General features: G+C 44.8%; 2 protein-coding genes across 5 annotated transcripts in view; both read left to right on the plus strand.

Moving 5' to 3' along the window:
* The first annotated feature begins 2,083 nt into the window (after positions 1 to 2,083).
* On the plus strand, positions 2,084 to 3,810 carry LOC142891538 (mid1-interacting protein 1-B-like). The gene has a single exon (XM_076031175.1). It carries the CDS (start codon positions 2,376 to 2,378, stop codon positions 2,874 to 2,876), a length of 501 nt encoding a protein of 166 aa, XP_075887290.1. The 5' UTR covers positions 2,084 to 2,375; the 3' UTR covers positions 2,877 to 3,810.
* Positions 3,811 to 5,586: 1,776 nt separating this feature from the next.
* The window catches only part of LOC142891539 (cyclic AMP receptor 1), a 53,182-nt gene continuing 43,707 nt past the window's right edge, over positions 5,587 to 15,061 (plus strand). For 3 of the 4 annotated variants that reach the window (XM_076031176.1, XM_076031179.1, XM_076031177.1), the window contains exons 1-6: positions 5,587 to 5,745; positions 7,951 to 8,003; positions 8,530 to 8,584; positions 9,869 to 9,925; positions 10,056 to 10,116; positions 14,431 to 14,518. In XM_076031176.1, the coding sequence (XP_075887291.1) occupies positions 5,665 to 5,745; positions 7,951 to 8,003; positions 8,530 to 8,584; positions 9,869 to 9,925; positions 10,056 to 10,116; positions 14,431 to 14,518 (395 nt within the window). In that variant the 5' untranslated portion in view covers positions 5,587 to 5,664. The remainder of the gene's footprint in view (positions 5,746 to 7,950; positions 8,004 to 8,529; positions 8,585 to 9,868; positions 9,926 to 10,055; positions 10,117 to 14,430; positions 14,519 to 15,061) is intronic. The other variant, XM_076031178.1, reaches the window with a different exon arrangement.

Consider the following 15,061-nt stretch of genomic DNA (forward strand, 5'->3'; position numbering starts at 1 on the left):
CCAATTTGTCCCGCCCTTTTATTAGCCCATGCTCCAGTGGTTATAATCCAATAATATTTTTATTTTTCAAAAATCAACATTTTGTCTGCAGACTGACTATCTTAATGTGATTTCGTTTACAAGTAATATTTGACTGGTTTTGACAATAGTATTACAAAAACAAGAAAAAAACACACTCCGAGGACGACAGTAAGGCTCTGCTCGCGCATAAAAACTGAGAGGAGTCGGAAGTAGCGCTGAGGCTGAGAGAGACAAACAAGACCGTCGAGTTCTGCCGTCAATAATCTCCTTCTCCCCCTTCTAGTTGAGCAACAATTTTTGTACTCTGATTCACACGTGTGTATCTAGAACAAAGTGTGCCCATGGGAATGTCTCCAAGGGCATGGAGTGCCAACTACCTCTCTTCGCTATGCCAAGGCTGGGCTCCTCTCCCTCCTTGTTCTATTATTCATGCGAGCCTCAACCATTAGGCAACGTGGCTGCCTTGAAACTTCATTGTCAATCGAACCAGTTTTAATTGACAGCGGGCGGGTGGACACCCTTTTTTGGTTAGTGGTGAAAAACATGTTTCTATGGTTTCAGTTTGACCAGGAGTGTTTACTGAGCTTCGGGTTTCACACTGAAACTCCCGACAAGCCCACATACAGTTTTAAGTGGCAACAGTGGGCTATTTCTGGGTGGTGGTCACCCCCTGTTTACCCGAAGCTACGAGTGTGGGAACATTTGGCACCGTCACTGCTGGGAAACTGGCCGGTGCATAGGTATCGAAAGGGAAAAACAAACACCTGTGACAAAGGAATGGGGAACTTTCTTGCAATGTCCTATGACAGGTGCTTTATGCTTATTATTATTTATTATTTTTTGAATATATCCTGTCACTAGTAATGTGGGATACCTTGGTATTGATTTGTGTTTTTCTAGTATGTGATCAATACTATGTATTCCTCATGAACATCTCAATCTAAAGGTTGTAAATACCCTTATGTACAAGATGGTGTTGAATCAAATTCTACCTTGAGAAGACATAACACGTCATTAAAAATTAACAACAACAATGACACATTTAGATAAGGTAGAATAATCATTTTACATCAGGTGACCATATTTGGATTTGCCGAAAACCTGCAACGAGATACTGAAATGGTACCTGTAATTTATGCAAAGATTTAAATGCATTTAAAGAATGCTTCTTCTGTATGGATAGCAAAGTGTTGTAAAAAGGTTCATCACTTTATTAAAAAAAAAAAAAAAAAAAAAAAAATCAGGACAGACAGGAAGTGAACAGAACATATCCTGGACACCCTGGTATTATAACAATCATTACAAATGCATTTTAGACAACAGGATGGATTTGAATAACCCCTGCCAAGTTAGTTTTCTGTGCTGGAAAACGTTAAAATGATAATTTGATAAATCGTTTGCCTGATGTGAAAAGTTTCCTTTCTCCGCACTGAAAGTAGAGGAAACGGAGAAAAGCAATGAGCCACATGTTGCTTGGGCAGCGGCAGCGGCGTCGCCATTGGTCAAACATCCCTATGTCCCGCCTGTAGGACGTTTGCGCCATTGTGATTGGCTCCGCCGAGAGACCAAGCGGTGGGCCGATGGCAGCGCTCATTAATATTCATGAAACCGGTCCGCTCGGTCAGGCCTCGCCCTACTGATCCTGCCTGCCTGCCTCATCGGAACTGAATGCGGGGAGTGGTGGCGTCATACCGGCGATACTTTCATCAAAGGCGATTTATCGCAAAAAAGAAATCTCGCGGAAGGCGGCTTGCAGCGCATGAAAAAGGTAAAGTTTCTGGACATTAACCCATGTAAACTGCGTAGTTAGCACGGTGCATTATGGGGCGTTTAAAATATGTAATTCAGGCGGTCGGTCGCTGCCTTTGTGTGTGTGTGTGTTTTTTTTTTTTTTAAGAATTATTTTAACACAGAGAAAAACAAACAAACGTGAAATGCCCTTAGCTGTCAATTTTCAAGGCACTCCTCTGGGTGTAAATGGGCCAACCCCCTTTTCTGTCTGCTTGCTGTGCTATTTCAGGTCATCTGGGTCTGGTTACAGAAACTCGCCAAACAGGTTTGCGGCACCGCCTCCCAGCCACCCCGCACAGGACTGTATAAAAGTCCACCCTGCCACCGACAGCAGGAAAAAGCAAGAGAAGGGCACCAACCATCAGAAGGCACCAAGCGAAGCTCGCCCTGATTGACGGAACAGCCAACCCCCACCCTCCCTCCGCTGCACAGCATCACAAACCAGCTCTTTAAGCCGATCATCCCCGGAATTAAAGCGGGGCGCTCATTCAAGGGGAAGCAAAAACCCAGAGCCAGCCAGTGTCATTCCTTTACCAGCCATCGGCACCACCACCACCACCACGATGATGATGATGCAGCAGCTGCAGGACTCCCCCAACCAGAAGAACTCCCTCTTCAACGCCATGAACCGCTTCATCGGCGCCGTCAACAACATGGACCAGACCATCCTGCTGCCCAGCATGCTGCGGGACGTCCCGCTGGAGGAGGAAAAGCAGCTGGCCTCCCTGAAGGTGGACGAGGACGAGGGGGACATGTACAGCTACTACCAGCTCCTCAAGTCCATCCGCCAGGACATGGAGTGGGGCGTGAGGTGCGCGGCGGCTGACGAGAGGTGCAAGGAGAGCATGAAGGTGACGCGCACCAGCTCCTCGGCGTCCACCGCATCCTCGTCCTCGTCCTCGGACGAGGACGAGGAGGAGGAGGAGGAAGACGCCGACCTGGAGAAGCAGTTCCAGTACCACCTCGTCGGGCTGCAAGGTGTGCTGTCCAAGCTGACGCTGCAGGCCAACACGCTGACCAGGCGCTACACGAAGGAGATCGGCATCGCAGGATGGGGCCAGTAGAACTTTAGAGGGCCCCTCACAAACATGTACACTCAGGCTTTGTTGTTTTTTTTTTTTTTTTTACATATCTAACTTTTAACTGGCTGAACTGTGGATAGGCCTCCATGTCGTTGCTGCTGCTAGTGTTGTTGCTGCTACCGATGAAAACTCGCGATGAACGTTTGAATGGTAGGCGATATGGCAGCTAACATCTCTCTCCGGGCCCTACATGGTGTCGCTCTGCTCTGTGGGGTGGACTGTGGAATATGTTGATCACGCACGAGGTCATGAGTTGTGCGCGAACGCCAAATGTTTCCTCGTTTTGCACTCCTGACGCGTTGTGAGCCTCAGCAATGCACAAGAGAAACCTATTTAAAATGCTATTTAATGTATAAAAAAGGAATCATGTCCTAGCGCTCTATGTCGGAGATGTTACAGAGTTGGAGTTGGAAGGGGAGTGAACTGAATGAACCACACAGGACCTGCTGTCTGGATGCCCCCCTCACCGCCCCATCCCGCCAGGGAGAGCGTGGGGGGAATACTGACAAAAGATTCAGCGTCCTCTGTCTGACACTGATGATGTCAGTGTGTCCAGATGAATGTGTCTGTCTGTGTGTGTGACCGGCGCTCCCTCCAACCTGATAGTATTGTGTGTGTGTGTGTGTGTGTGTCTTTAAATTGTCTCTGTATGGAAGGAGGCAGATGCTTTACTATACAGCTGAGCTGCCCATGATCTCCTACTGTCCTACATGGCCAATGAACCAGAATGGGCTGGTGACTCATCTGCATAGAGAGTAATGAGGTTTTTCTATAAAGATGCTCTATTGTCATTGTTTGTCCCCTATTTACAATTGTCATCCATCTGTTGAACAATGCAAAATGCTTTTGTACGAACCTTCTGCAGAATTTTTGTACTCCAAATATTTGTGAAATACAACTTTTTTGTATCAATATACTTCTTTGTCTTGTATTATTATTCTTTATTGAGTTTGACTACTGTAGGAAATGAAGTCACAACACTTACATCCTTTACACTATACAGGCCAGTTACTGTTTCAGTCATTTCTCCAGTTTAGCGGAACCTAGGATTCAAATACTCCCTTTTCCTTGAATAGTAGAAAACAGTTCTCAGCTCTGTTTTACAGCCGTTGTATTGTTTACATAATGTGGTCAGTAAGATAAAAAATGGGGCTAAGAAAAAGATAAACACGGCCCACTAAATGTTCACGTTTTGCTTGGGAAGGGGATTGTTTGTCTTTTTGGATCATCTGTGTTTTCAGTAAATTCAGCCAAATGAGCTCAATAGCTTTTGATACCATGCTGGCATCAAACCAAAAAGGAAAGTAAAAACATTTCACTTGTACAATTTACCCATAGTTTCCCTTCAAATAGCAACAATATATCAGTGAAGGGTGACATTAAAGGAGAGAAGTGGGTTCAATGGTCAGCTCCCAATGTACCTAAACTAGGACTCAACTTTAAAGTTGTGCAAGTGACATGTTAGCGTCTATTAAGATTCTTTCATTCACGCCCAAATAGCTTTTGCATGTTTGTAATGCTTGTCAAATGCGGTAACAATTTGGGTGATGCCATGTCAACATTGCAGTTGCTGAGCTATGGAACAAAAGCAATTGTGTGCACTGTGCAGCAAGTCTGCACATTGTAACGAAAACATTCTGCAGAGTGAAAATAAAAACAACAAACAACGCAAAGAAACCAGTTATTCTCATCGTGTTGGTATTACCTGCTTATTTATTTGAGAACTACAACTGAAAATGTGGATGCGTACTTTTATGTAATACCCGTCAAGCGATAAAAAGAAAAAGAAATGATTTACACCTTTGTTGATCTAGTGACTGACGGTTGCCAAAGTGGCCAGCAAGACAAAAGGTTGCAGAGCGAGTTTCAGTGTCATAATAGTTAGCTTTTCACCTCTCTCACTATTTGTCACCAGCACACACACACACACACACACACACACACACACACATTGAGTATCATACCTTTTTCTCTTGTTAAAACGATATTACCTAAATATGGAGCAGGAAAAAGGCAGAACACCCGTAAACATGGACAAAGAATCCATGAGGACATTGTGTTCTAACAAAACTAAGTGAATTCTAGAATGTAAAATAATATATGAATAAAACATCATTCAAATGTATGGTTTCAGATTTTATTTAAAGCGCCTACTTTCCTCAACAAACAAATAGAGATTGAAAATTTTGCCATATCTGATTTTTTTTTTTAAAGGAAAAAAAACAAAAACTTTTGTGGAATGCCTGGTGAGGGTAACATTCCTACAACAGCTTTCAAGAGGCACACCTTGCAAATTCCTCTCATTCAGCTCATCTAATGTCAATGCACATATACGACAAAGGTTACATGCTTCGCTCCATTTAATTGTAAATGATGCCGCTTGTTTATGAAAACACTGAGATAACATTCGCTCCAATACCTGAAACATCAAAGTGTTGATAAGCGAGACCTACTGAAACCAACACCAAAACCTGCAGCAGCAGTGTGTTTCTGGGAATTTTAAAGGAACACCTAATTGCATTCATCACATTATGAATACCATTGCCATGTAAGTTGTTTGAAGTATGTTTTAAATGTTTGTGTTTTCTGAAAGATTTGCCAGAATCGATCAAATTAGGGTGTTCAACCGCAAGCATTCGACTACGTATAACAGCGTGTGGTACATTTTGTCCCCTTTTGCTCACCGTAGAAACCGGAAGTATATGAGATGCTAAAAAGCAATAGCAAAGAAAAGGGGGGGTAAACAAAATTGTCATAAATTGACACCAAAATGACTGATGAAAATTTAAAGGCAACGAGTAACGAGTCACGGTGCATATTTTTTAATACGGACTCGGAGGACTATCGATGCGTAAGTAGCCGTCGGCCCACTGAACTTAGCATGATACTGTATATATGTTTTGCTAAGTGGCCATTTAGCTGAACAATGTTTACCTTAACGTTGCATTTTTTTTTTAATTTTTTTTTTCGATTAGTGAGGCTGTGAGTTGGGTGTCTTCGCAGTTGCATGTTTTCCAAGCACAACTGATAACTGTTTGACGTGCAAGCAGCTCTACGGGTATTGTGTACTGTCAGTGCTAATATAAGAGACTTGGAATCTAATTTTTACTTGAAGTAATGGTCAATATATTGCATGTGCAGAAAAGCGAATGAAAGTGAACAATTTTAAGCACGGGCTGCTTTAATGCCGAACTCGTCTGTCTTTCTATGAAACAAATACATATTTACCATCGTTGCTAAATAATGTTTTTTCGAATTCGAGTTCCAGCCCGTCGAATAAAAAAATCGAGCATCGAGGGATGCTCGATTACTGTTGTTTGCAAATCTTCTATCAAATAACAATGATGAAGTGAAGTCACACCTCAAACGTTGTTTTCCCAATTCCCTATTTTTGTTGACACTTATTCACGACAGTTTCTTTAACTGTCCTGCACAAATGGCACTCATTGATGTGAAAACTTGGTGGTTTCCAGAAATTACCAAGTCTACTGCAGAGGTTTATAATAAGTGCAAAGTAATGACATGTGTAAGGGTAGATATTCAGCAGGAACACCACTCTTTCCTTTAACTGTGAGGGTGGCTCTTGTGTAATTTGGCTCATGCCACCCCATCCTGTCTGAACTGCTACTTCTTGGGTCCCTACTAACCAGCCTTTTATATGTACACCTCAGACCTAGTCCCAGCCTACTTGAAGGTTTGTTTCTATATTAAGTTGCTTCCTCTGACCTTCTACAACTGATATACTATGCTTTCACTTCTAGAAAATCAATTGCATTTACCTTTATGGAGCTGAGAGCACTTTGTGATAGCTGATAGTGCTCTGAATAGGTGCGCTGTATGATGACACATCTGCTCTGTCACCTAGGGCTGAACAAGTAGTCATTATTTAATGACGTGATTAGCAGATAAACAATCAGTTATTAATCACAAAAACATTCACGTTTCCAGCATCTGAATTGTGGGATTTAGCTCATTGAATTGTCTTATGTAATAACAAATTGAAAGTGTCTGCATTTTAGAATGCTATCTAGCAACCAGCCTTGCCATTTGGAAATTATGCAGACTTTTCATCTATTTGTTTTTAATGTTACATATATAGCCTGGATGGCCTCATCATCCTTTCTGCAGCCTTGTCAGACTTAAGGGCCATTTAATGTGCAGTATTTGCTGTTGATAACTATGCCCTACAGTTAGTTGGATTTGCATATCATTCGAAGAATAAACAGTCATGACTTGGCATTTCTGGAGGAGGCTAAATGCTGACTGAGCTTGTTAAACTCCCCTCTATTTTTATTTTCTCGCCTCCACTGAAGCTAAGCAATAAGAATAAAAATACATTTAAAAAGAGATGAATCAATTCAATCGACCAAACAATTTGGGGTTAATCCTGATCTCTCACTTTACTGCACAACAAACTTATAAAAAAAGAAGTTTGTCCATAGGCTATAAAAGAAAAATTGTTTCCCCCTTTTTTTCTGCTCTAGTTTTGCTTTATGTAGGCCAGCACTTGACACTGCTGTCCTCTCTGTGTAAATTGATCACTAAATGTCAGAATAACCTAACGCTGCTGTTTGCTGATCGCTCCAAGGAGACAAATGCGTGACCTTGTCTTCAGCGGCAACGCCGATTGTTCTGCATTCCTCTCATTTTGTTGTGCTTTGCCTAGCTCGTATCTCTGAGATCAGTTTCTTCTTGGAGGAGCTTTCTGTCGAGTGTCGGGTTTCCGGCCTCGGTGCCACACGCGAGCCTTCTGTGTTTCTCACTTCACTCAGCTGTCACAGGCCGATGTGGTTTATTGCATGTTCAAAATGCATTTCAGAGGTGACTTCAGAAACACCTTAAGGTGCTAATCAGCAAATTCCATTTTCTTGCGCTCCCCCAGTCACGCTCACCTGCATGTAAAAGACGAGCATGACAGCTGGTGCACAACCCAGTCACTTCTAAACATGTGATTAAAATGATGACAGTGTTTTTATTACTACCCTCTGTACGAGAAACTGCCCTTGTGTTCAACAAAAACATCCCAGAGTCATCTTGCAAATGTGCCTTGTTGCAGGTGGTGATCCTAACAGTCAAACGTGCCACAGGAACCGTCTCTTTAGTAGGATGGTAAATATTTTTGCACTTCTTTAAAACTTTGTGCTATGATCTTGAGCATGCTTCCACAAAGTTAAACAATTCAAATCAGTCAACAAATCAGCAGCGTGCTGTGTCGGTTTGTTCTGTCCGCTTTTTGTTTCGAAATGCCGCCTTGAGAAAAGTGGGTCAACATAATTCAGTCATGTGAAACATTCTTTGATTATCTTTGTTCATGTCCTTGTTTTTATTTATTTAAAGTAAAAGTGTATTTAAAAAAAATGCAACATTATTATTATGTGATGATACATTTACGTGTTCACATCAAAACTCAGCAAGGTCTTTTTAAACTTAAATAAAAATCAATGGGCAAACAGGGTTTCTTTGAGTTTAAGCAGGTTTTTATTTATTTTCAGTTGTCATTTTTATGGCTAATGAATTGTAGAAGTCAAAGTGAAGGCAGTGGTTTATTGCACCGGTGTAGTAAGATAATGTGTTGCTCAAACCCGCCACAGTTTTTGAGCTTCATCTCACTGTTGTCCTTCTCATCTCTCTCCAGCATTTTCGTGCTGTTTGTGATCTGGCTGCTTCGCAGGTATCACTCGTTGGCACAGGTAAACTTGCACCGCGATGGCTCCTTTATTTTGTTTGTTTCATAACCTGCATAAACAGCCGTTACAAATCATGGCATCGTCTAATGCGTGTAGATTTATCCCTGTCAAGGTAAATGAAGCGAAGACACCGGCTGATGATGATGCTTTTCCGCTTTTTCTCTCGTTCCAAACGCCGAGCTCGGCACAAAGCTCTCGGTTTCCTCTGCGCTTCATCCAGAGAGGTGTTTGGGTTTCGGCATTCCGCGCGAGCTTCTTTTGAGTTATTTGAAGCCTGCCTGGCAGGTCCGTCGTGTTCGGCGACGCTCCGACTTATCTCCTCGCAATCTGCAGCGCGTTGACCTCTTTAAGTGCAGCTTTGCCGGGTCCCATTCCCTCTGTACCGGATCTGGATCGTGCAGTGCGGCCTCAGCCTTTTCTTGCTCTTCCTCCCTCTTTTCGTCTGCTGCCGTAACACCACTTAACACCCCCCACCCCCACCCCCACCCCCATCCCCTCTCTACGTCCCCACAAAGGTTATCCATCTGTCTGCATTTGTTCAGGCTGTCTGACCCTCTGTGTTCTTATTCGTCCTCTCTCCCTTCAGCCCCGTGGCCTGCAGGGTTGTTGCAGGCCGCAGGTTGATTGTGTGCGCATGTTTGTTTGTACGGTTCAGTGCAGCCCATAGATCTATTATAAGAACTCGATACGGGATCGTAGATGGCGGGCCCATTCGTTTTAATGGAGTCGCTCACCTGGCGCCAACATTGTGAATTGGCTTCCGGGTTGCTTTCCAATGGCCCGACCGCTGTAGCGTCACTTTGCGTCAAGCCTCTGTAACTCCCATAATGCATCGGAATGCATCGGCCAATCAGAATCCGCCGAGACACGGCACGCACACACTTTGGGAGTGCATATGCAACACTGTAATGTCATGCTCACAATAAAGATTTCTCTGACGTTTTCAAAATAAAAGTCCATGATTCAAATATATAAAATAGAAAAATTTGTTATGTACCGTCAGGTCGGAGACATCCCCTCAGCCGCTCCACAGGTGTTTATTTCTGTATTGTGGTCTATGGGAAAAATGCTTTTTGAACTGCTTGGGATTTTTGGCTGCAGTACTTTCAGTGGCCACTGGGGAAAATCACAGCGCTGCCATATCGGAAGTCCTGCATCCAGTTAGTCTAGTTGCGTTCCATCTAGACGCGCATCACAACAAAATTCACCTTCCTCCCTTTAAGCGAACACAAATGAATTGGGTGATGTTTTGTCTGAGCGCCTTTGTCTCTCTCTTCACCGTTGCAGAAGATGATTCTCAGCCTGACGGTCGCGGCCTTCGCTGACAGCGTGGCGTACGTCATGGTGAGTTCCACCCACTGTTTGGTTTTCATTCCAATACACAGGCACACACACACACACACACACACACACACAGTGGGTAGTTTTTGTGGGTGGTTTGTCAAAGTGTTTCCTTGTTCTGCTTCTTCCCCAGGGAGAGTCACTTGCGGAGGGTCCCCTGTGCAGCTTTCAGGCCTGGTGGCTAACTTACTTCGGTAAGGGGAAACCGAATTACTCGCCGGTAAATGATAGCAGGCGGATGAAGCTGGCACGCACGTCACAAAAGAGCAGCTTGCCACGTCGTTTGTGCTTTTAGCGGAAAACCCTTCGACATTCATCACCCCAGAGAGATAAAGTTGTTTTTCTTCCAAAAAATCCCCCCCCAAAAATTGTTGATGAATGTTTTTGGTTTATGGTTTTCCTCTCGAAGGCGATGCAATAGTAAAAATACAACCTGCATGTGTGTGTGTGTGTGTGTGTGTGTGTGTGTGTGTGTGTGTGTGTGTGTGTGTGTGTGTGTGTGTGTGTGTGTGTGTGTGTGTGTGTGTGTGTGTGTGTGTGTGTGTGTGTGTGTGTGTGCTAGAGTGTGGTCTCCGCTAAATCAAAGCCAATCGCCCTGCAATGTCGTTGCATGACGTTTCATCACCCCGGACCTGCCGCGTCCGACTCGGCGCTCACTGAAGGTTGTGCAACGGTTAAACTTGCCGTAGGCAGCCAATAGCGACCTTATTGGCGCCGCCATGCCAGGAATACCAGAGCCATGACAATAGTTGCACTCCTCGTCGGAACACCCTGCTGCGCTCTCACTGTTTTACCACCGCGCCCTCCGTGCGGAGGCTGTTCTCCTGTAATGGCGGTGAAGCACTTTGGCCTTTTAACAGGGCCCGATGATGCACACGTTTTGAATTATGCAGAAAGATTTTTCCAGGCGGGATCGATTTTCAGTGAAATTTAGCAGCTGGCTCTGCACAGAGGTGGGAAGTAACTAAGTACAAATACTTCACTTCAGTAGATTTTTTTCAACAACTTTTTACTTTTACACCCTACATTTTTACACAAATATCTGTACTTTTTGCTTCTTACATTTTATATATGCAGGTTTTGTTTTGCGTGAAGTGAAGCTGTTTGAACTCTGCTGCCGTGTCGGCCAATGTAAAAGTGGATCATATTTTGGAGGGAGATTATTTTGCGTCTGGGGTCTTTGGGGTCTCTGTTCACTTGTCAGTAGAGATAAATATAAACATGTAGAAAATAACACAAGTTAATGTTATTGGAAAAAGTAAACATCCAATGATGGCTCACTGGACAGTTTGGTTGTGCTGCAGTTAAAAAAAGAAAAGAAAGTTAGTATTGAGAGTAGGCAGCTGTTAAAAATGATCCAGATGCTCATGCAAGACCTCTGGTCCGCTCAGTCCACATTATTCTATCATAATTCTGCCTGTTGTAAAATAATCCACAAATGTATTGTTTCATGAATGGCAAAAAAAAAGCTTTTTTTCTTTTCACTGAAGTAAATTTCAGAGCCTGTGCTTTCGTTCTTTTACTTGAGGTGTTGAATCAGTACTTTTACTTTTATCACAGTATATATATATTTTTTTACACAGGTATCCTCACTTGTACATAAATATATAATGTTAATATTTTTGACACCTCTGTGCTTCGTGCAAAATTCAGCGTCTGGATTTAAGCCCCGGGGGGGGGGGATCTCAGTTTTCGGCTGGCTTTTATCGCTCGGCCGACGACAGACGAGCACGCGGTGTGCACGATGAGTTAGTGTGCCGGGGGGGGGGGGGAGTAGTCTCTCCGCGCCTGTCGCCACTGTTTATCACGAGGCTCCTCGCGCCGAGGACAAACGGCCGCACGTAAACAGCGGCCGATCGGGCCACTTTGTCGCGTTGCCGAGCGTAGCTCTGCTTTTAAGCCCCGCCGATAAAACTTTATGAAATGGAGGAAGTGGGCAGCAGGGGCGTCTTCAGGGGCCAGGCGGCGAAGCTCCCTCGGACACTGACACTTCACACTAGATAGCGTTTCTATTGCAGTTTTTCGCCCAATAAAAGCAATATAATTCGAGAAGTCCGACAAAGCACAATTGCGATATGCAGGTGTTTCCATTGAATGGTGTGAAGTGCATAAGCCTTAATTCTCGTAAAATCTCGTCCTGCGAGACCGCCGCTTTGCGAAGCCTTTCTCCCTCATTTCCCTTTCCAATCCTTTGCATAAATCTGCATTTCGATGTTGTTTGCTGTCTAGAATGGCTGTTATATTTTTCTCTCTGATTACTTGTAAAAAAAAATGTTCCGTCTCCTCTTCCGTCCAAACGTAACGCGCCATTCTCACTGGAAGTGAACTGGTCACGTGACCCGGTATGCGTAATGCGGGTGTGTTATATTGCAAAAGTGTGAACACTTTTGCAATATGCCTCTAAAAACCACCTCATGAGAGCGTAAAAACCTTTTAGCGATATTTGAGAGCTTTTTCGAAGTTGAGCTGCTTCCATTGCCAGTTTTTTATTGCGATATTTAGGTTTCGCGCAACTCTAGGGGTAATGGAACCGCAGCTACTGAGAGCATGTGCGGTAGTGAACCGGTTCTAAGAACCGGCTCTTTGGCCCTGTTTGCACTTGGTCATTTCATGTGTTTTTCGTATTCCGATCGGCAAAAAACACACAAAGTAACCAAGTGCAAACAGTCCAAATCCGTTTTGTCATCCGAATACCAAAACCACCTCCCCGAGGTGGTTTTGGTAGTCGCATTGCAGAAAAACGCATTTGTCACGGACCTGCGAACAGAATGCGAGCTCAGTCCACATTAAGGACCGCCTACTCCACTCACCTCTCCCGTGTACGGACTTGGTCGGCGCCCCACCTCCCGGCGTCGTCATTACAAAGTTACAAAAAAGAAGCCAAAACAAATAATTTTTGTTAGACTCTTTTATTAGGATGCTAATAAATTTCATTCCGGATTAGCGTATTTTGTCAGTGGAGCAGCGGTCGCACATATGTTTCCCACATATGTCATTAAATGTGCGACGTTGCATCCGAAAATAAAGTCGTCACCACTCTGTCCCACCAGTCGCTACTCCTCGTTCGGATCCATACGAGCTGCAGTAGAATTAAAACGAGTGACTTGATATAGTCCGCAAACAGGAAGTTGATTCTTATTCGTTTTCAGGTGAAACTAGCCGTAGTTTTGCACTTTACTGCCCCTAGTGGTTAAAAATGCACTCATGCGATCACAAGTGGCACGCTCGAGACGCATGTTAATGCCACGTGCGAACAGATGCTTCAAGATGCGTACTTGTGATACGATCCCCCAAAACACTTACAAGTGGCCAAGTGCAAACAGGGCCTATGACGTCACTGCTGGCCTCTGCGTGAAAGGCACGGCCGTCCACAGTGTGATTTCAGCCAACGTGTGAGCCGCTGGTGATGCCAGTCTGTTGTTTTTCTTCTCTCTCGACGGCGGCGTTCTGATTCCTCCTCTCCGTTTTGGGGAAGGACGATGCGCTCCGCAGCTCCGCCGTACGGCCTCGTGCGACGACGGGGTTTTGTTAGAAAGCCACCGCAGTCAGTCAGTCAGTCAGTCGGCGAACGCACCGCTGTGACGCGGCGGCAGAGCGCACAGACACACAAAGGCAGACGGCAGGTGGCGAGGACAGAGGAGGGCGGTGGGAAGGGAAGGAAGGGCTTCGAGACGCGGGAAAACGCACCCAGTCTCTCCCTCTGTCTGTCGTTCCTTTCCATCCCTTTCTTCCCCTTTCCCTTCTTTTACAGCCTTCCCTTTTGGTCATTTCCATTTTCTCCCCGTCTCTCTTTTCCTACCCTTTCCTTTTGTTCCCTTCTTTTCTAGCCGATCTTTCGTCCTTCCCTCCCTTTCCTTTCCTCTCTATTCCCTCCTTTCCCATCACGTATTTCCCCTCTTTCCTCTTTCATCCTTTCCTTTTCCCGACCGTTCTTTTTTTCCCCTCATTTCCTTGCCATCAATTCATTTTTTTCTCTGCTCCTCTCCCTTTCATCCTTTCCTTTCTTTTCCCTTTGATCGTTTCGTTTTCTTCTCTCCCCCTTTTCCCTCCTCTCCTCCTCGTTCCCCTCCTTTCTTTCCACTTCCTTTCCTAATCTCGTCGCTGCCTCCAGTCTGCGCCATTCGAACGCCTCCCCCCCATGCACACACATACACACACACTGTACCCTTTACCCCCCCCCCCCCCCCCCCCGACACCTCCTCCTCCCCCTCCTCCTCCCTCGCCCTTACTGCCGCCTTATCTGGCTCTGCTTTTCTATAGTTCATCATTATCTCTCTCCGCGCTCCCCCTTCTCATTTATCACCCCGAGCCACAGGTTTCCCTCATATTACTGCAGAATATGCCTTCATTTATCAAAAAGTGGAGCGAACACACACACACACGCACACATGCGCGCCCTCCCTCCCTCATACACATGCGTGTGCTCGGACAGGCAATCGCAGGTGTGTGTGGGTGTTTGTGTGTGTGGGAGCTGTGCTTGTAATTTGACCTTGTTGTTTCCCCCGCAGACTGGAGCGCCCTGGCCTGGGTCTGCCTCATCACGCTCAACCTCTACCTCAACCTGGTCCGAGAAGTGGGCACCAACCGATATGAGATGTGAGTTGCGAGCGCCGCTGTAGGCGGGGTCCAGCGATGCCCGGCGGTTTCAACGACGTGGCAAACTGTCATTGGCTAAGTGGTGTCCGTAAGGCTACGAGATCTGTCCGGGGGTCAAGTGACTGCCAACGGCGTCGCACACGGCAGCAGTATTAGGACAAACTTCATCGTGAACGAACGGACGGGCAGAACGGAACAAACGAATGAAACGAAACGAAAGAAACAGAACCGAACAAACGATTAATGTAACGAATATGATTCTAACTATCTGTTCGACTGTGGTGTAGTTTGTCCTAATAGAGTTGCCATAGAACCCTGGACAGATCTCGTAGCCTCGGCAGATTTTGTACCAACACGTCACCAAATCAGATTTCACGTTATTGAACCACTGATTCATTGTGGGTTTTATTTTATTTGTATTATTACTAACCTGTTTTGTCCAAAGCACAAAAGTTTTTCATTTTGTGGTCTAATTATGGAGAGTGTTTACCCAGGTAGTGACGATAATTATTTTCGGGGCGTCTTTTTTGTTTGTGTGTGTAT

Source organism: Nelusetta ayraudi, unplaced genomic scaffold, assembly GCF_046127955.1.
Source record: "Nelusetta ayraudi isolate G7.1 ecotype Tasmania unplaced genomic scaffold, CSIRO-AGI_Nayr_v1 ptg000031l, whole genome shotgun sequence".
Lineage (NCBI taxonomy): Eukaryota > Metazoa > Chordata > Actinopteri > Tetraodontiformes > Monacanthidae > Nelusetta > Nelusetta ayraudi.